Here is a 20,000-nt window from a genome sequence, read left to right as displayed (position 1 = left end):
CACACACACACACATACACTTACAGACAGACAAGGCTCTTCTATTGTCAAGGTTGAGATAATTCAGTCTACCTTGTCATTCTTCAAAAGTTACTCTGGGGTATCACACGTGACAGGAACATTTACAATCATGGCAATGACACTCCATCACAGCGCATGCAAAAAAATGCACATACAATGTTTGGATATAATGTATGGGTGTTCTTAGGTTTTAGTAGAACCATAGCCTGTGTGTGTATGTGTGTGTGTGTGTGTGTGTGTGTGTGTGTGTGTGTGTGTGTGTGTGTGTGTGTGTGTGTGTGTGTGTGTGTGTGTGTGTGTGTGTGTGTGTGTCCCTAGTTGCCAGTGTGAGCGGTACGTGTCATCGGAGGAGCTGTGTGACGTGTCCTGCCTGTCCCAGCTGCCTCTCATCACGGCCCGACGCTCCACGGACGGACAGCTGCTACTGGGCATCAGAGCACAGGAGGGCAGCCACAGCTGGAACAGAGTTGAGTATCCTCCTGCAGTTTTGCGAGGGCTCGTTTTTTAAACAGGACCAACGCGTAATGCATTCAATAACAATGGGGAACACAGCAGTATTAATGAAATAACGATGAGAGGACACCTTTAAAAGTAGTTTTTTTTTTGCAGGATGCAGCTTTTTAAACAGTTTTCATTCATTTATTTCACAAATTTTAGGCTTGCTGGCGTGGTCTATCATAGCCAGAGGCCCAGAGCTGAAATAGGTTTGAGAGTACCATAGTGTATCACTGATTCTTGAGAAAGTGGCTAAAACAGGTTGTAATCTCGAAAGAAAAAAACGAAGTGAATTACAAAATAATATGGTATATCCTCGTAGACAAAAGTCTTGGCTTTTCAGAAATGCACAAGGCCAATCTCCCCATTTTGAATTTTTTTCAGAAATCAGGTTTTTCTCCGATCATACATTGTTTTTGTCAACACCGTCAGACACAATTTAAAAGCAATAAAAAGTGTATTGATTTGGTTGCATATGTATCTGGAGTTTTTAAGTGATTGTGTGTGTTTTTTGGTTCACACATACGCCTTTAAATGTTGAAAATTCACTTTCATTCTATTTTAATACGGCTTCATGTGTTCTAATTTAAAAATATGTGCTGTCAGACAATGCTTACTTAATGCCTAAATAGATCAAACATTTTTTTGTAATTTCACAAATATTCGTGTAGGCTTAAATTTCAAAGGAACATTTTGTAAGCACATTCATTTAAAATGTCCAAAACTCCTTCGTACGGTGGTGACTGAAGAACTGACGGTGGCGACAGCAATCTGAGGGTGGTGAAAGTGACCTAATTATTACCTACATTAAGCAAAATAAATAGCCCTCTCAAGTCAATGACATCTAGCATAAACACTTTATTTTTGTGTGTGCACAGTATGTTTGTGCATGATTTTTTTCTTCATTTGTTAGATACTCTAGGAAGTAGGCCTAGATTATTGAAAATGTGGCATAAACAGGTTTTAAGTTGTTCAAATCCAAAATATAGAGGTGTATTATCATAGATTAAGGTCTTGGCTGTGCAGTGAATGTATTGGCCAAGCTCCCCATGTTTTACATTTTTCATAAAATGGGCTCTTTCTTGGTTTTGTCACCAGCGTCAGACAGAATTAGAAGTAAAAAAATATGTTTACTGTATTTAAGTGAATTACTTTTACAATTCAACATAATTGTAGATACTTATTGGAAGCATATTCTTAAAACTTGTCAAAAACATGTAAAACACATGCTTTTTTGTGAACTACATCAGATGTCACCACCGTCAGGTTTTGTGACAAAAAACCCTCCAAATGCACTTCTGTGGAGGCTGTAGTATAAGTTTGGGTCACAATTATTACTAACATGTCTGGTAATGTTTCATTAACCAGCACAATTTAGTAAAACATGGAACAAGATGATGAGCGGAACAAAATCTGACGGTGGTGACATCTGACGGTGTGAGACAAAAAAACACTCTTTTACATATTGTGCATTTTTTGCTCACATTAGCCACTTTGTTTTTGCTCTGTTTCTTAGGGGCTTCATGCCGCTTCTGAAAATGTATATATAATTAACATTAATGTAACATAATACTATGTGTTGACAGTTTATGGTTGGGACAGTACCAGTGTCCAAACAAATTAACAAATTGAGGCAAAATTAGTAAACTTACAGGAGCTTCAGTGATGGTGAAGTATTCAGTAGAGCTAAAGGTTTGAAACGGGGTCCTAAGTAATGACAATGACCTTGTGCATACCTGATTTTATTGTCTTTTTAAAAAAAATCTGACGGTGGTGACTAATATGCTGGACACACTTTGAGCAATCAGAAAATAGTAGTAAATATTGCTTTACACGCACTATGTGCATATCTGCAGAACCACTTCAATATGGACTTTCACATCAGGGTGATATTATTCAATAATATCAGTGATTTTTACATTTTAAGTCAATTGAAATGATGATGTCTGTCCTTGGGACAGCTGTTTTTACAGGGTGTGGGCAGGTTTATAGCCATGAAAAGTAATAAAATTACACTTAAATATTTCAAACGACTGTACATTTGTGTAACAGACCCCTGGGTCTTTACCTGGATTCATTTTGTTCATGAAAATGTAGTTTATTTTCAACAGAATTGGCAGTTTATTGCAGAGACATGTTTTAGCCGCTTTCTCAAGAATCAGTGGTATACATACATTATGTACAGATGGGCAAGAGTTCAGTACCATACAGTGCCATAGCCTGTTTAGTGCTGTTTTGGTAGATTTGGATTGTGTGCTTCTTATTCCAGCTTTCCCATCACTGATGTTGTGTTGTGATGGAATGATGGAGGGTATCATGACTGTGTGTGTGTGTGTGTGTGTGTGTGTGTGTGTGTGTGTGTGTGTGTGTGTGTGTGTGTGTGTGTGTGTGTGTGTGTGTGTGTGTGTGTGTGTGTGTGTGTGTGTGTGTGTGAAACATCTTCTAGTAGAGTAAAGATACCACAAAACCTGCCTACCCAATGCGAATGAGTGTGCTTAAGTTTGGTATCCTAACGGGCCGATGTCCCCTCCTTATTCTTCTCTGTCTGTGGCATTTGGTGATGGCCGTCTCCTAACTAAGGTGGGCTCCACACTGAGGCGTCGCGGAACGGAAGCGAGATGAATGAGGTCTTTCTGCTTAGTTTCGGCCGGTGTGTCCTACTCTGCCTTTCACACCGACAGTGTCGGCGTGTGCGGCCAGTCCTGTTCAAAATCTCCCCCCACAGCCAAAGCTGGCGCGCTACTTTGCCATTCATTTGAATGGGATACCGTCGGTCGCCGGTGTGAAAAATACACCCGAGTTCTATTTTCCAAATACAGTGGAGCCGGCTCCCTCGCCGCTGATACCCGACTACTGCTGTTTGGTGTGGAAGGACAGTATTTTCGCCACCGACGGTAAAAATCGCTTCCGTCCCACGACGCTTCACCGCCTTAATGTGTAAGCTGCCTAAAGGTTTCCCAAAGGGGCGTTTACCTGACACAGATGGATCCAGGAAAAGTACGGGCTTGATGTGTCTTACTCTACTAGAAGTTGTTTGTGTGTGTGTGTGTTTGTTAGAGAGAAACTTCTGTAGCCCACTTTTCCACTTCCCTGTTGCTTTGTAGAAGCTGGGTAATGTGGTGGGGCCAGACTCTCACGTGCAGGACATCGGCAAGATCCACTTTGTCCAGTTCGACTCTGAGGGAGTGTTTGGCTGGATTCTACGGGACCCCAGACTGATTGACAGGATGCTCAAAGGTTCAAGCAACACCGCCTATTTTCGAAAAAATAAACATCTATAATATGTCTGTATGTAAAGTAAATACAGTGAGTCCAATATGTATTTGATCCCTTGCTGATTTTGCCGGTTTGCCCACTAATAAAGACATGATCAGTCTATACATTCATGATAATGTGTATTCAAACATGGAGAGACAGAATATCAAAAAGAAATTCCAGAAAATAACTTCAAATAATATATTTTAATTTATTTGTATTCAATTTAGGCAAATAAGTATTTGACCCCTCTAGCTAAAGAAGATAAAGTGCTTTGTGGCAAAGCCCTAGTTGTCTAGCACTGAGGTCAGATGCTTCTTTTAGTTGATGACAATGTTTGTGCATATAGTAGAACATATTTTTCTTTGCAGATTATCTCTAAAACATTAATAGTTTGTGGCTGTAGCTTGGCAAATGGGAGGTTCAGTTCTCTCCATAGAATTACTATTGGGTTAATATTTGGAGTGTCTAGGCCACTTCACGACTTTAATATGCTTCTTATTGAGCCACTCCTTCATTGCTTTGACTGTATGTTGTGTATTATTGTCATGTTGGGAGATCCAAAAATGGCCCACCATTCAGTGTAGTGGTGGAGGGCAGGACGTTTGCACTCAGGATTGCACATTACATGTCTCCCTCCATACTTTCGTTGACGATGTGAAGTTGTCCTGTGCCTTGGCCAGACAAACACCCTCAAACCATAATGATACCACTTTCATGCATGATGGTGAGGAGGGTGTTCTTGGGATCATAGACAGCAGTACTCTTTCTCAAAACACATTGAATTGTGTTAATGCCAAACAGCTTGATTTTGGTTTCATCTGACTACAGCACCTCCTTATCATATCCTAAACCAGTCTGATGTCCGTTGGCAAACCTCAGGTGGGACTGGAGAGGTTCCTTCTGAAGTAGAGGTACCATGTGTGCACTACAGGATTTTAAACCTCTGTGGCATTAAGTGCTACCAGTAGTTTTCTCAGTGATTTTGGTCCCAGTAGCTTTGATATCATTGCCTAGTTCATCCCGTACAGCTCTAGAGTGCTTTCTTTCTGTTCTCATGATTATCAAATCCTTACAAAAGGTCAAATCTTGTATAGAACCCCAGACAGGTTGATGGATAGTCATTTTGTATTCCTCACATTTAGGAAGTAATGAATAAACAGCTGGGTCATTAATACCAAGTCTCTTTCTTGAGGCTTTGTAGCCCATTTAATCTTTGTTCATGTCTAAAATCTTGTCCCTGATATCATTTGACCGCTCTTTGGTCTTTCCCATGCTGGTGAGGTTGGAGTGTGACTGATTCACTCATACTATGGACTGATTCTGCTGATTCAATTTGTCTTTTATGCATGTTAGTATGTACAGGTGTCTTTAATTCAGATGACAAGTTGATTGGAAGTGCCCATCTGGTCTGTGGGCCTGGAACTGTAATCAGTTGGCAGGGGATGAAATACTTATTTTGCTCGATGAAATGGAAATAAATTAATATATATTCTCTGAAGTTAATTTCTGGATTTTCTTTTTGATATTCTGTCTCTCCATATTAGAATACATATTATCATAACATTTATTGACTGATCATGTCTTTGTTAGTAGGCAAACCAACAAAATCAGCAAGGGATCAAATACTTATTGGACTCACTGTATCTGAACATGCATGTCTCTGTCTCTTTCCACAGAGCCAGTAGAAACTCTTGGCAATATTCCCAGAAGGAAAAGATCATATGATGAAGATGAGTATGAAGAAGATTACCATAGCAACGATGATCATAACGACAATGATGAAGAAGATGATGATGTCACAAGGCCTCCCCCTCGCATCCCCAACCCCATTGCCTGCCTGTCATCCAAAGACATGCTCATATTCAACCTGCGCATCAACCACACAGGTGCTTTTCATTCCCTCTCAGTGGTTCCCCCCAAAAAAAGCATCGATTTAACTGAACATATTGCCGTATACCAGTGGCCCTATTGCTTTGCCATGATGACCTTTCAATGCAAAAGGCTGTGTCTGGTTTATTTATAGCTGTTTTTATATTGACTATTAGTGCATTTTATTTATACATTTGCATTCATATTGCCTCCAGGCTACTTAAGGCGCTGTTTATGGATCTATTTAAATTCTTTCATGTGAAGTCTATGCCAGTGACGTGCAGTGAGGGGTATGGTAGGGTAGGCAGTAAATATAGAAAATAAATATTTTTTGTGTATTTTTTAGCGCGGGGTCTGGGGGTCCTCCCCCAGAAAAAAATGTATTTCTTAGATGCAATTTCCTGCATTTTAACCAAATCTGGAGAGTCACTATCAGCTAAAAACCTTTATAAACGACTAAAAACTTTGAACAAATAGTATGGCTTGGATCGGCAACTAGGCCTATTCACCTAGTATGCTGATAAGGTCTTTAATGTGCAACAAATTAGTAGGCCTATGTTTCTCTAAATACTGTAAATATAAAGTAGGCTATAAGATAAAATGCCATCAGTGCTTAGCCACCACAGCTCTAATAACTAAATAAGTAAATAGGCTAAACTATTAGACATTTGGACATTGTCTGTAGACCTTACATCTGAAACAATAAGTGAAAATGCATAATTTCAATTTGTTGAAAAGGCCAGCTAGACTTTTTTGTTTGTTTTTTTGTCAAATTGCCAAATTGGTAGCTCAAGGACCCATAGCCTACTCTGTACACATTTAAGGACCTGTAGGCCTACATTTTACAATAATTTAGAAAGCTACAACATCACAGCATTTTGGGGGGAAGTTAACTTTTGGCTTTAGCAGTTGACTTTGCTCCTCTTCTGTTTTTGTTGCAAATGCCAGGGTGTTTCACATGGAGGATGCAGGGTGGCAGTGTAGCCTACTTTGTTTAGAAGATAAAATGTCTAGTTCACCAACTGTGAATCACACCATAGCATGTGAGGGGAAACGAACATTTAGCAATAAACCAACCTAGGTAACAGCTCCTGCTTCGTTGACGCATTTTGTGCTGCTAATCAAACACTCGCAGACAAGAAGGAAAGTTGGCAAGGGGGCGGGTTGCTTGCGAACTCAACAAAAATGAGCGGCGGTGCATTCAGACAGTAAATACTGGTAGGCCTACATCGAGTAAACCAACGAAAACACTTCTGAGACTCATTCTTGTGCGTGATTGTATTCTCAAACACTTCAGCAACGGTTGTGCAAGGTGTTTCAAATCAAGTCAATTTCTGAGTGCGGTGAGCACCCATGCCAGTCACTCGAGCCCAACGTTGATCTCGTACACAGCGCACTTCAAAAGAACACAGCTGCACGTCAACTTGCTAACAGGCTCCACACACCTCACGCATCGTGTATTAAGTCATCATCATAATAAATTAGGAAAATGAAGTCATGTCGTACGCTCAAAAAACAATCTCGCGTCCATAATAACACACACATAGTCTATTCGTGTCCACAGCACAACCAATCTTCAATGTCAACACCTCCCTGACCCATCAACAAAAGGCACCACGACAAACTTGAGCATGTTCATGTTAAAATTTGGCTACCCACAGCTTAATAATTAGATGAATCTTACCTTAAAGCAGAATCACGAGTATGTTTTCCATGCAAGTTAGTTCCATTAAAAGCCCAGGGTGGTTGACATGATGAAGATATTTTGTCCCAGTGTGTTCAAACTACTTGAAGCTGCTACCCATCTGATGTTGAATATTTCCACAATGCAGCGATTGCAAACGGCTCAGCTATTGCCTGTCATCTGAACCATCTTTCTTGCTACTTCTCAGATTTTTTTGTAATAAAGGCAAAACGCCAAAGACTGCCATGTTTTCTGTACGGCTAGAGTTTGAACAAGCCGTAGCTTGCTAGCTGTTGTTGCTATCATACTTTAAGCACGAAGGCTTCCTGAATTGTAACAATTTTTCATGTTGGCAGCTGTGATTGGCTTAAGTATTCCCGCCATCGCGAAAAGCTCTGCTTTTGCTCTCCATTGACAGTCTCTGTGATAGATAATACGCATGCGCCAACTTCTACATTGACAGCGTTGAGGGCAAGATAGGCAGAGTCAAAGCGTGCCTACCCTGGCTCTGCCTGGCATTCGAAAGCTGAGCCTTCACCTACCAGCCAAGGCTGCGCGACGCGTTCCCATGGCAACCTGTCCAAGCCTGAGCGCTTTGCTTCGTGCGATAACTTGGGGTTTTGATCGGTCTCCGGTTACTGTAGCCTACTTTTAACAGCTAATTTATAAATTAATGTTTTTGTTATGCATGTGAACTCTCAAGAATAGTTTTTAAAACATGTGTTAGTTTTTTATTTTTAAGAAATTTATCCTAGGGTAGGCAGTGCCTACCCTGCCTACCCTGAGCGCACGTCTCTGGTCTATGCTGATTTTGACTTTCCTGTCCTCTGCCAGAGTCACATGAAATTAAATGCAGTTTAACTTTTCGCTAAGGTGTGTGTGTGTGTATGTGTGTGTGTGTGTGTGTGTGTGTGTGTGTGTGAGTGTGTGTGTGTTTGCAAGCGCTTGTGTGGCGGACAGTGTGTGTTGATCTATGCGTTTGCGTGTTCGCATGTCTGTGTGTGTGTGTACATGTGCGTGTGCGTGCGTGTGTGTGTGTGTGTGTGTATAGATCGACTCCACAGTCACTTCCCAGTGTACCAGAAGGATCATCTGTTCAACAGCAACCCCAGCTGGGACTACGGGGCCTTCAGACGGCTGGAATACCTCCTGATACACACACACTTTAACTCCTCCAGGTACCTCCTGAGACACACACACTTTAACTCCTCCAGGTACCTCCTGAGACACACACACTTTAACTCCTCCAGGTACCTCCTGATACACACACACTTTAACTCCTGCAGGTTCTCCATACCCACATTTTAACCTAGGGGTGGGGAACCTTTTTCATTCGAGGGGCCACTTCAAATTCCTCCAAGGGCCGTAAAAGTCTTCCGAGGGCCATACTATGAACGCAAACCTGGATTTCCCCCTGCACTTTAGGCCATATTGAAGGCAGCCACCTTTCAAACATACCCCACCTTCTTTAGGTCCCCTAAATACAACATAATTGTACTGCAAATGTAATTTCTAAGATTCCTTTACAAAATATGTCAGTATTTCAGGGGGGGATAAAACAGCCTTAAGGGCCGGAAATAGCCTCAAGACATAGGTTCCCCACCCCTGCTTTAACCTATCCAGGTACTGTACACAAGCACCCACACACACATGCATACACACACGCACGCACTAGGTTACACACACACACAAACATGCATGCACATGCATGCACACTCGGGGTGTAAATCACAGACTTCATGGTGATTTGATTCAATACCGATTTCACAAGCCAGCGATTCGATTATTTTCGATACATAAGAAAGCTCCACGATTCGATTCAATTCGATTCAATTAAAATCAATGGCTCTTTTTTTTTTACCTTACTGGCTTGGCTGATGTTTTAAATGTTAAATAAATCAACAAAAGCTGAAATATCTGCATACATTTCGTTTGAGGAGCATCTTTATTATGGTCAGTATTATTGAGCAAAATAAAATGTCTCACAAAATGAGTGCAACATAAATCATGGATGAATCGATTAATTGAATCGTGGACTGTAAGATCGGTGCATCGATTCAAATCGATTAGTGCGTGTTGGCACTAGGGCCGACTTCAGGCAACTCCACAGGCCGACAAGGACTGTCCTTAGTATAAAAACCCTTTATTAATCTATGGGCATTGTTACAAAGATAAAACCGCCAACCGGTTTCAATCCGCACTGGGTCTTCATCAGGGCGTAAACAGAGGAGGAGTCCCATGGGTGACCTTACCTATTTATCAGTTCAGGGGGTCACATGGTTACCTCGGTGATGAATGACCTTTCAAGAAAATAATTAAAATTAAAAAATATGGGTAAAGAATATAGTAGTCCATTCCTCCATCCATACCCTCCCCCCAATACACACACACACACACACACTCACACTCCTGGGATGCAGATTAGCTCACCTTTACCAGTGGTACAGATATTGGATATTTTACTATTGAGTGAATTTTATCTTACAATTTTCAGTGGCTGTTGAAGGCTGATATTTTGTGATGTTAATAAGTTGAACTGCCTTTGTGCACACCAGAATAAAGTAATTGATATCTCTGCCACTCACTCAGAACTGAACTCTATCAGGCATATACTTAATTATTTCACTTTGGTGCACACATGCACGCACACACGCACGCATGCATGCACGCACACATGCACAGGCACGCACACACACACACATAAACACACAACTATGCCTCTACCTCATTGCCAAGACATGGGAGAATAACTTTAGACTTGGTGCGGCTACTGACTGTACAGTACGATAATTGTGTGCGGCGTTACGTTGTCTCACATCGACTCCGCTTGGCCAGCCGTCTGCACATAATGTATTGTCTGAGTCTGAGCTTTGCTTTGCACCTCATGTACTGTCTGATTTTCGGCTTCAACTTTTTTTAATGACTTCTGAAGTGCGGTTGGTGATGAGTTACTGCCGAAATCTCGGTGATCTGCGGTGGCAAACTTGCCAAGTGTGAGATTAAAAAAGGAAGCGGGGAAACTGAAAATGTATCTCTTAATGATGAATGAAGGTTTTGAAAATATCGCAATATATCGAGGGCCTAATTTACCTCTCATTGATCGCTGAGACTGGTGCTGAGTGAACTACTATGAGGAGCTTAAGGATCAATTACTCACACAGAGATGGGGAGAGGAGAGGAGAGAGAGACATAAATATGTCAAGGCAGCTCAGACTGAGAAAAACGACAATTCCTGACAGGTCCCAGACCGTGGAGGGTGAGAAGCTTAAGTCTGAAAGCAGAGTAATTATTTGGTAAAACTTTGCTTGCAGCTTGTCTTCAGAAGACCTTACTGTATACCCATTGTGATATCACGAGAGGCCGCATCCTAGAGGGACGCTACATCCCAATGCGGTGGCTCCAACCACCACTGGCCCTGGCTCCATCTGGTGGTGGCATCTGAGATTGCACCCCAACTGTATGTTGCAGCACAGCTGCAGTCACTGATTGCAGCACTCAGCTGGAGCTGAGAAGGACCTGATTAACTGCAGGTTCTGTGAAAACACTCTCGACACACAGACAATGGAAGAAGGAGTTGGGAGAGCAAGCGAGAAGGTTGTGCTCTCTTTTCTGAGCGGATGAACTTCTGTGGAAGAATTGCTAAAAAGAAACTCTTAATGAAATACTTACCTGGGCTACTTACCTCCGTGGCTGCTACCCTGTGGAGAACACACTGAGTCGGTGAGAACTTTGGCTAAGACTGAAAAGAAGAATCCTTTTGTTTGAGAAGAAGATTTATTGAAAAGAGGAACCTTTTGATTTCACCTTTCTAAGGAAACAGAGACATTGTTTATTTTGAGCCTTAAGAAGAAAAATCCTTGTTTTGACTTTTGAACTTAAAAGACATTTTCTGTTAACCCCTTTGAACATCATTAAAAACCCTTTAATTTGAAACTTGTGTCCTTGCACTGTTTGAACTGTACCGCTGAGAGCCGTGTAGCCTCTCGTTATATCACATATGGTGGAGGACGCGGGCAGTTCAAACTGACAGTGCATGTTCGACGAGGACACTGAAAATTTAATAGCCAAATTCTCCAAATTGACAGTAGCCCCTGTAGCCAACATGGAGGCAATTCTTAAAGCCCTTGTCGAAAGCCAGCAGGTCCAGATTCAAACCAGTGCTGCTCTTTTAGAAGAGCAAAGGAGGGCCAACAAGCTGAAAACTGAAGAATTGCAGCTGCAGAAACAGATGGCCACTCGCAATGCTCGCCCAATAAAGGCTGGCGACTTTTTATCAAAGTTGGGGGCCACAGATGACATTGAGGCATATTTACATGCGTTTGAGGCCACTGCCACTAGAGAAGCCTGGCCCAAGGCACAGTGGGTTGGACTGTTAGCACCCTTCCTGACAGGAGAATCGTTAAATGCTGTCCAGGACCTACCGCCTGACAAAGTATCAGACTATGATACACTAAGGACTGAGATCCTCAGCAGAAACGGGATCACAAAGTTTGGCATGTCCCAGCGCTTCCATAGCTGGACCTTTCAACATGACAGAGCTCCTCGTGCACAAATGCACGAACTCGCACGCATTGCAAGGAAGTGGCTGGAGCCGGAGAAGAATACGGCAGCAGCTATAGTGGAGACCATCGTAGTAGACCACTACCTACGGGCACTACCACAAGATGCCAAGAGGTTCATCAGTCAGCAGGGGCTGACCACAGCCGACGCCACTGTCGAAGCCGTCGAGAAACACCAGGCCACAGTGGAGATGCTCCGTGCCATCAAGAAGGAGCCCAGGAGCGTAACACCACTAATGAGCATGGGAGGACCCCAGAAGAACTCGAAGAACTCATATCTGGGCAGTACCGGAAATAGTCAGGCTCAAACAGGGACCAGAAGCCAGCCGGGTCTTAGGAAGTCATCCCAAGAGAGCGACCCAAGACAATGCTACCGGTGTGGAGAGATCGGACACATATCCTGGCAGTGTGGGAAACCAAGTGATGAGCCAATGCCCACTGCAGGGTCCTCCAGCGCACCCTCCACCCACCTATATGCAGCGCTTGTGGGTGTCACAGACGTTACCACAGACCGGCCTCCCACCTGCCCAGTGACCGTGAATAATCATGATGTGGAAGCCTTGCTCGATTCAGGGAGTCGGGTCACCCTGGTGCGGAAAGACCTGGTGCCTCCATCATGCTTGACCACCAGTAGCGCCCTCCCCATCTCCTGTGTCCATGGGGACACCAAAGACTATCCCATCACCAAGCTCACAATGACCACTACCCGGGGAACCATTCACACCATGGCTGGAGTGGTTGATTCCCTTCCTGTTGCGGTCCTGATCGGAAGGGACTGCCCCGCCTTCCACTCACTGTGGAGAGAGACGCAGGAGCATCAGACCAGGGCCCTCAGGAAATCGAAAGGTAAAAGTCATCGAGTGAAAACCTCAGAGCCACTCAACCCTGCCCCTGCTCTTGTAGGAGTGCTGGACAATCAGGATGATTCAGCGACCACCCCCGACAGTGCAGAGGAGAACGTGGCTTCAGGAAACGCTTCAAGTTCCAGCGAGGAGGATGCCTGCGAGCTGCCCCCTCTCACAGGCGAGTATGGCGTTGCACAGTTACATGACCCCACCCTTGCAAATGCCCTGAAGAATGTACAGGTGTTAGAGGGAGTAGTCCTAGGAGGTAGAGCAACCCCTACTTACCCCCATTTTGCAATAAGTCGAGGCTTATTATACCAAGTGGGCAAAGAGAATGATGCAGTAATTGAGCAGCTCCTTGTACCACAGCCATATCGAGACACCGTGCTGAATTTAGCACACACACACCCCCTAGGGGCCCACCTAGGAATGGATAAGACAAAAGAAAGAATCATACAACGCTTCTATTGGCCAGGAGTGCACAAAGAGGTTGAAAATTATTGTAGAAGTTGCCCTGAGTGCCAGCAGAAGGCGCCTAAGCCCTCATACAGGAACCCACTCATCCCCCTGCCCATCATAGAGACACCGTTTGAGAGGATAGGGCTGGACATAGTTGGCCCCTTGCCAAAAAGCTCTAGAGGACACCAGTACATCCTGGTCATCGTGGATTATGCCACCCGATACCCCGAGGCCATCCCATTGAGGAAGGCCACATCCAAACAGATTGCCAAAGAGCTTTTCCTCCTCTCCACCAGTCTGGGCATACCCAAGGAGATATTGACGGACCAAGGGAGTCCGTTCATGTCCAGAGTAATGAAAGACCTCTGCACTCTGCTGAAGATAAAACAGCTGAGAACGTCCGTCTACCATCCTCAGACAGATGGCCTAGTCGAGCGATTCAACAAGACCTTAAAATCGATGCTGAGAAAGGCCATAGAAGAGGATGGACGCAACTGGGACCAACTGCTGCCGTATCTGCTGTTTGCGGTAAGGGAGGTCCCCCAATCTACTACTGGCTTTTCACCATTCGAGCTCTTGCTATCTTACAGACCAAGAGGGCTGCTGGACATCGCCAAGGAGGCGTGGGAGGAGCAGCCATGCAAACAACGCACCCTGATTGAGCATGTGGGGGCCATGAGAGACCGAATGAGATCCATCTACCCCATAATCCGAGAGCACATGGAGGCCGCTCAACGGCAGCAACAAGCCTCGTACAATCGGCCTGCCCAGCCCAGGGAGTTCAAGCCGGGGGACAGAGTGCTAGTACTGGTACCCACCGTTGAATGCAAATTTCTGGCAGCCTGGCAGGGTCCGTATGAAGTAATAGAGAAGGTGGGTGATGTTAACTACAAGGTGAGACAAACTGATAAAAGAAAAAAAGTGCAAATATATCATGTTAACCTTCTGAAAAAATGGCACGCCAGGGAGGCGCTGTTTAGTTGTCTACCATCCACAGAGTCCAAGGAACCGGCGAGAGAGGCGGTTCAGGTGGGACCTAACCTGTCCCCCCATCAGCGGCAGATGGTGCTGGAGCTGGTTGACCGGAACCGGGATGTCTTCTCCTCCCTCCCTGGACACACAGAGGTGGTCCAGCATGAGATCCGAACCATCCCCGGGAAAAGGGTAAACCAGCGTCCCTATAGAGTGCCTGAGGCTCGTAAAGTGGTCATCCAAGAGGAGGTAAGAAAGATGCTGGAGCTTGGAGTTATTGAAGAGTCTAAGAGTGCCTGGGCCAGTCCCATTGTTCTGGTCCCCAAACCAGACGGGTCGGTACGATTTTGTAATGACTACAGGAAGTTGAACGAAATATCAGAGTTTGATGCATATCCCATGCCTCGTGTAGATGATCTCGTTGACTCCTTAGGACATGCCCGCTTCCTGACCACGCTTGACCTCACGAAAGGCTACTGGCAGGTGCCTCTGACCCCCGAGTCCAAGGAGAAGACCGCCTTTGCCACGTCTGAGGGGCTGTACCAGTATACTCGACTCCCCTTCGGGCTCCACGGTGCACCGGCCACCTTCCAGCGATTGATGAATCGAATCCTTGCTCCCCATAAAAGGTACGCAGCTGCTTTTTTAGACGATGTGGTCATTCAGAGCCCAGACTGGGACAGCCACCTAACCCGTGTACAAGCTGTGATCGATTCTCTGAAGGAAGCTGGTCTCACAGCTAACCCGAAGAAATGCAGACTGGCCTTCAGCGAGACCAATTACCTCGGATACACGGTTGGACGGGGACTGGTCAAGCCACAGGAAGCCAAGATTCGAGCCATCCAGGACTGGCCACGGCCCATCACCAAGAAGCAGGTGAGGTCCTTTTTGGGTCTGGCGGGTTACTACAGGCGATTCATTGCGAACTTTGCTACCATTGCAGCCCCCCTGACACAGCTGACGACCAAACGCCACTCAAGGATGGTGAAGTGGGACCCTGCGGCTGAGGCAGCCTTCATCAACCTCAAGCGGGCCCTGTGCCCTGGGGGCTGTGCTCGCACAAGTGCATGAAGGTGAGGAGCATCCTATTCTCTACCTGAGCAGGACGCTGCTACCGAGGGAGAAAAATTACTCCACCGTCGAGAAGGAATGCCTCGCCATCACCTGGGCCCTAGAATCCATGCGCTACTACCTCCTGGGCCGGCGCTTCACAGTGGTGTCAGACCATGCACCTCTACAGTGGATGGCTAGGAACAAGGAAACTAATGGTAGGATCACCAGATGGTTTTTGAGTCAGCAAGCTTTTAACTTTTCTGTTCTTCACAGGGCAGGCAAACGTCACGGAAACGTGGATGCTCTGTCCCGGCGAGACGCCCTCTTCGCCTCCTTCCGTCCGACGGGGACGTCGGTCCCGAGGGGGAGGATGTGTGATATCACGAGAGGCCGCATCCTAGAGGGACGCTACATCCCAATGCGGTGGCTCCAACCACCACTGGCCCTGGCTCCATCTGGTGGTGGCATCTGAGATTGCACCCCAACTGTATGTTGCAGCACAGCTGCAGTCACTGATTGCAGCACTCAGCTGGAGCTGAGAAGGACCTGATTAACTGCAGGTTCTGTGAAAACACTCTCGACACACAGACAATGGGAGAAGGAGTTGGGAGAGCAAGCGAGAAGGTTGTGCTCTCTTTTCTGAGCGGATGAATTCTGTGGAAGAACTGCTAAAAAAAGAAACTCTTAATGAAATACTTACCTGGGCTACTTACCTCCGTGGCTGCTACCCTGTGGAGAACACACTGAGTCGGTGAGAACTTTGGCTAAGACCAGTGGTGTAGTCTACTGTTTAGAAGTGGGTATACTGTATATTCGGCCAGACATAGGCTCGGTGGTTACCAAGCTAGGGCTCGGGACGCCACCCCCTCGCGACCAATCTAAGTGACAAAAATGTTTGCGTCCATGTATCAGAGTTGTTGTACAAGGCACTTGAGCAAAGAGGCTATATGGTACGAAAATTTATTGCATCTCAATATCTCAATTTCCAACTCTCCATCGGAAAGATGTTCAATAGTCATGCCCTAATGCCCTAGTAAAATCTATTCTATCTATCTATAACAGTTCTTCGTCATTCATTTTACTTTTTAGATTAAGCACCTTGAGTAAAATGTGACAGTGCTTATAATATAAATATAAATATAATATAATATAATAGAATAGAATACAATACATAATATAATATAAAATAATATAATACAGTATAATGCATAGGCCTATACCTGCTCTTGGATGTCAATAGATTCCTGGAGTATTTCCCTAGTGTATACTGCCATCTAGTGGTCAGATTTCGGAACTGATCCTGGTCACGAATGATGGCTTACCCACTGGTGTTTACATTCACCTGAATTGGTTGGATACAAAAATCCAACAAAGTTTTGTTGTGCAAATCTGAAGTTTGTACTTTCTGTGAAGTAAAGGTCATGAACTTGGGAAACAATTACTGATCCAAATTGGAAGTCACTATAAAAATGATTATGTTATAAATAGTGTGAAAGGTTACAGTTTGATAATGCAAATTTCAACCAGAATTGAACATAATAATGTAGGCTAATAAAAATTGTAATAATACATTAGTACAAAAAGTGATTGAAAAAAGAATGCACAATATATAGAACCTTTCAAGGGCACACACATGTGACAATATACAGTGTAGCCTTGGCTATATTTATTTATATATTTATTTAAATGTTTTTGGTATGGGGCCAGCTTTGGCAAAATTGGCCCGGTGGAGAAATTCTTCCCAATCCACCCCTGATCTTTGTACTCATCGGTCATAAAGCAAGGCCTAACAGAGTGATTGTTTTAAAGTAGCAGAACACCATCACATCATGAAACAGGTTGTGTGTCTTCGACATGCCCATTTATGTCATAAATGAAAATTAAAATCATTAACAATTGGGCAGAACACTTAATATTTAAGCTTGAACTAAACTTGAATGTTCGTGAAAGTTAGACGAGGGGGTAAGTCATAATGTTATTAAACACCTTAGCCTACCTGTCACAGCCCTGGAAAGTCTACCCTGCAAACGCGAACCCACGGATGTTGAGATGATAGTTGTATAATCCGATCCAAATGGTGAGAACATGAGTCACTCCAGATGTACAAGGACATTTCGTAGATGCCTCGAGTTTACAATTTAGCAACCTTTAGCAACTACCGATACACGCGCCATGCTAGATTTTTGTTTTGATGGATGAAAGGCAGAATATCCGCGTCTGATTGGTAGGTCGCAATGAAACCATAGTTAAATGGACACCTGAATTGTAACTATTCAGCCTTTCGGCATAGCCTAACCCCGGGCGCCGCCATCTTTGACCTGCATCATTACATTTTGCATTTATGCTACCACCACCTACAGGATAATGTGCGTATAGCCTGGAACTGATTGGTGCTGGCCATATAATTATGATACCGGTTAAATATGGCGCCGCTGTGACAGCAGCCCAGTGGTCAACTGAAAGGCGTTCATATCTGGAAATACCTACCGTCGAATGATTGACGCAATCTCCGAATTAATAAAGTCTAATATATCGCTGTGTTGTTAAATTACAATGCTTCCATGAGAAGTGGCCGTTGATGAAACGGATATTCTAAATATTGAAAATTATTTTTAAGTGGGTATACTGAACATTAGAAGTGGGTATACGGTACATTAGAAGTGGGTATACGGAAATTACCAAAATTAAGAAGTGGGTATACCAGAGAGAGTAGAGAGAGAGAGAGGTTCCATTGGCCCATTGTTTCCTGGTTCTATTATGGCCCCCCTTAGGCAGACCTAGGCAGACCTAAGGACTGTTCTATTCATTGTAGGAGCATTATGACACGGCCCTTTAGGCAGACCGGAACCTGGTCGCGGTAGGTGCCCATAGAAACCTATTATGTTGGCATATCTCTATACTTAAAGAATCTCTGGGTATACGGCGTATACCTGCGTTCTACGTAGACTACACCACTGGCTAAGACTGAAAAGAAGAATCCTTTTGTTTGAGAAGAAGATTTATTGAAAAGAGGAACCTTTTGATTTCACCTTTCTAAGGAAACAGAGACATTGTTTATTTTGAGCCTTAAGAAGAAAAATCCTTGGTTTGACTTTTGAACTTAAAAGACATTTTCTGTTAACCCCTTTGAACATCATTAAAAACCCCTTTAATTTGAAACTTGTGTCCTTGCACTGTTTGAACTGTACCGCTGAGAGCCGTGTAGCCTCTCGTTATATCACACCATATGTAAAGTACCCAGAATATGTGTGTGTGTGAGTGCATGCAAGCATGCATGCGTGCATGTCTGTGCGTATATAATGTAGTTTTACCCAGTTGTGCCCTATACACATACAGACTGGCCGTCTCAGGGAACGCATGGACACCTACATGAATGTGCTTGGGGACAATGCGGTGACAGTAGAGTGTGTGTGTGTATGTGTGTATGTATGTATGTATTTATTTATTTATTACAAGGATAGCCCCTTGAGATGTGCCATGTCATTTTCGAGGGGGTTCTGCTGACAGTGTGTGTGTGTGTGTGTGTGTGTGTGTGTGTGTGTGTGTGTGTGTGTGTGTCGTGTGTGTGTGTGGCGTGTGTGTGTGTGTGTGTGTGTGTGTGTGTGTGTGTGTGTGTGTGTGTGTGTGTGTGTGTGTGTGTGTGTGTGTGTGTGTGTGTCTGTACGTACTATAGGTTTGCCCATGTGTTCCCAGAGGCGGGCACCTATGTGTTTGCGGACAACGCAGTGCGCCAGCGGAGCCTGGTGGTGGTGGTGAGTGAGGAGGGCTCCAGCTGCCAGGCCAAGGGCCCGCCCTTCCAGCCCAGCTCTCCTGCCCAATTGGTCCGCCACGGCGTCATCACCAGGCCACGCCTCAACCTCATGCCCGACTGGGGACTCATCACAGGTGTGTGTGTGTGTGTGTGTGTGTGTGTGTGTGTGTGTGTGTGTGTGTGTGTGTGTGTGTGTGTGTGTGTGTGTGTGTGTGTGTGTGTGTGTGTGTGTGTGTGTGCGCGTGTTTGCATGTGTGTGTGTGCGCATGCGTGTGTGTGTTTGGTTGTGTGTGTGTCTATGTACGTGTGCGTGTGTGTGTTTGGTTGTGTGTGTGTCTGTGTGTGCGTGTGCGTTTGCATGTCTATGTGCGCGTGCGTGTGTGTGTTTGGTTGTGTGTGTGTCTGTGTGTGCATGTGTGTTTGCATGTCTGTGTGTGCGTGCGTGTGTGTGTCTGTGTGTGCGTGCGTGTGTGTGTGACGGAAAGTCACGCGGATCATGTTCAACTAGATAATCTCCCAAATACTCTGGATATTTAGCCTAGTAAACCAGCGCCACCTGCTGGACGCCAATTTTTTTTGGCTGTGATTGGGTCTGGCCTCGCATCATATGAGTGGTCTGCCAGGCTGGCCAAGAATCTGGCAAGCCAATCACAACGCAGAGATTTGTTTTGAATCAAAGCGGGAGGGGTTTTGAGGGAGTGACGACGAAGCTTGCAACGTTGGCAAAGCACATCAGTGAGAAAGATAGCGCCTATAGGCACAGCCACGGTTTGAAAGACAACGGGTTGTTCTCATCAACAATCTTCGGATGTACTATTCATTGGGGCCAGACTAAATTACACATCCAATCTCACATTTAGGCTGGTTTATCAGGCAACCGGATATTGCCATTATCGATGAGACAAATAGAACAATGACCCTTGTTGAAATAGGTTGTTCTTTTCATTTATACTGTATATGGACACTTGTTTTAATGCCAAAATGCTGAAGTACCAGCCACTTATCGAAACAATTATGAGCCTGCAAATAAGTCGT

General features: G+C 44.5%; 1 protein-coding gene across 1 annotated transcript in view; it reads left to right on the top strand.

The window, feature by feature from the left end:
* LOC134455296 (uncharacterized) overlaps positions 1-16,000 on the top strand; it is a 28,511-nt gene extending 12,511 nt beyond the window's left edge. Inside the window, exons 9-13 of the mRNA XM_063206317.1 lie at positions 339-486; positions 3,620-3,752; positions 5,450-5,659; positions 11,412-14,790; positions 15,488-16,000. Coding sequence (XP_063062387.1) covers positions 339-486; positions 3,620-3,752; positions 5,450-5,659; positions 11,412-14,790; positions 15,488-15,686 — 4,069 coding nt within the window. The 3' untranslated portion in view covers positions 15,687-16,000. The remainder of the gene's footprint in view (positions 1-338; positions 487-3,619; positions 3,753-5,449; positions 5,660-11,411; positions 14,791-15,487) is intronic.
* Positions 16,001-20,000: the final 4,000 nt, after the last annotated feature.

Source organism: Engraulis encrasicolus, chromosome 9 (genome assembly GCF_034702125.1).
Source record: "Engraulis encrasicolus isolate BLACKSEA-1 chromosome 9, IST_EnEncr_1.0, whole genome shotgun sequence".
NCBI classification, from domain to species: domain Eukaryota; kingdom Metazoa; phylum Chordata; class Actinopteri; order Clupeiformes; family Engraulidae; genus Engraulis; species Engraulis encrasicolus.
This window is presented reverse-complemented; position numbering and strand designations above follow the sequence as displayed.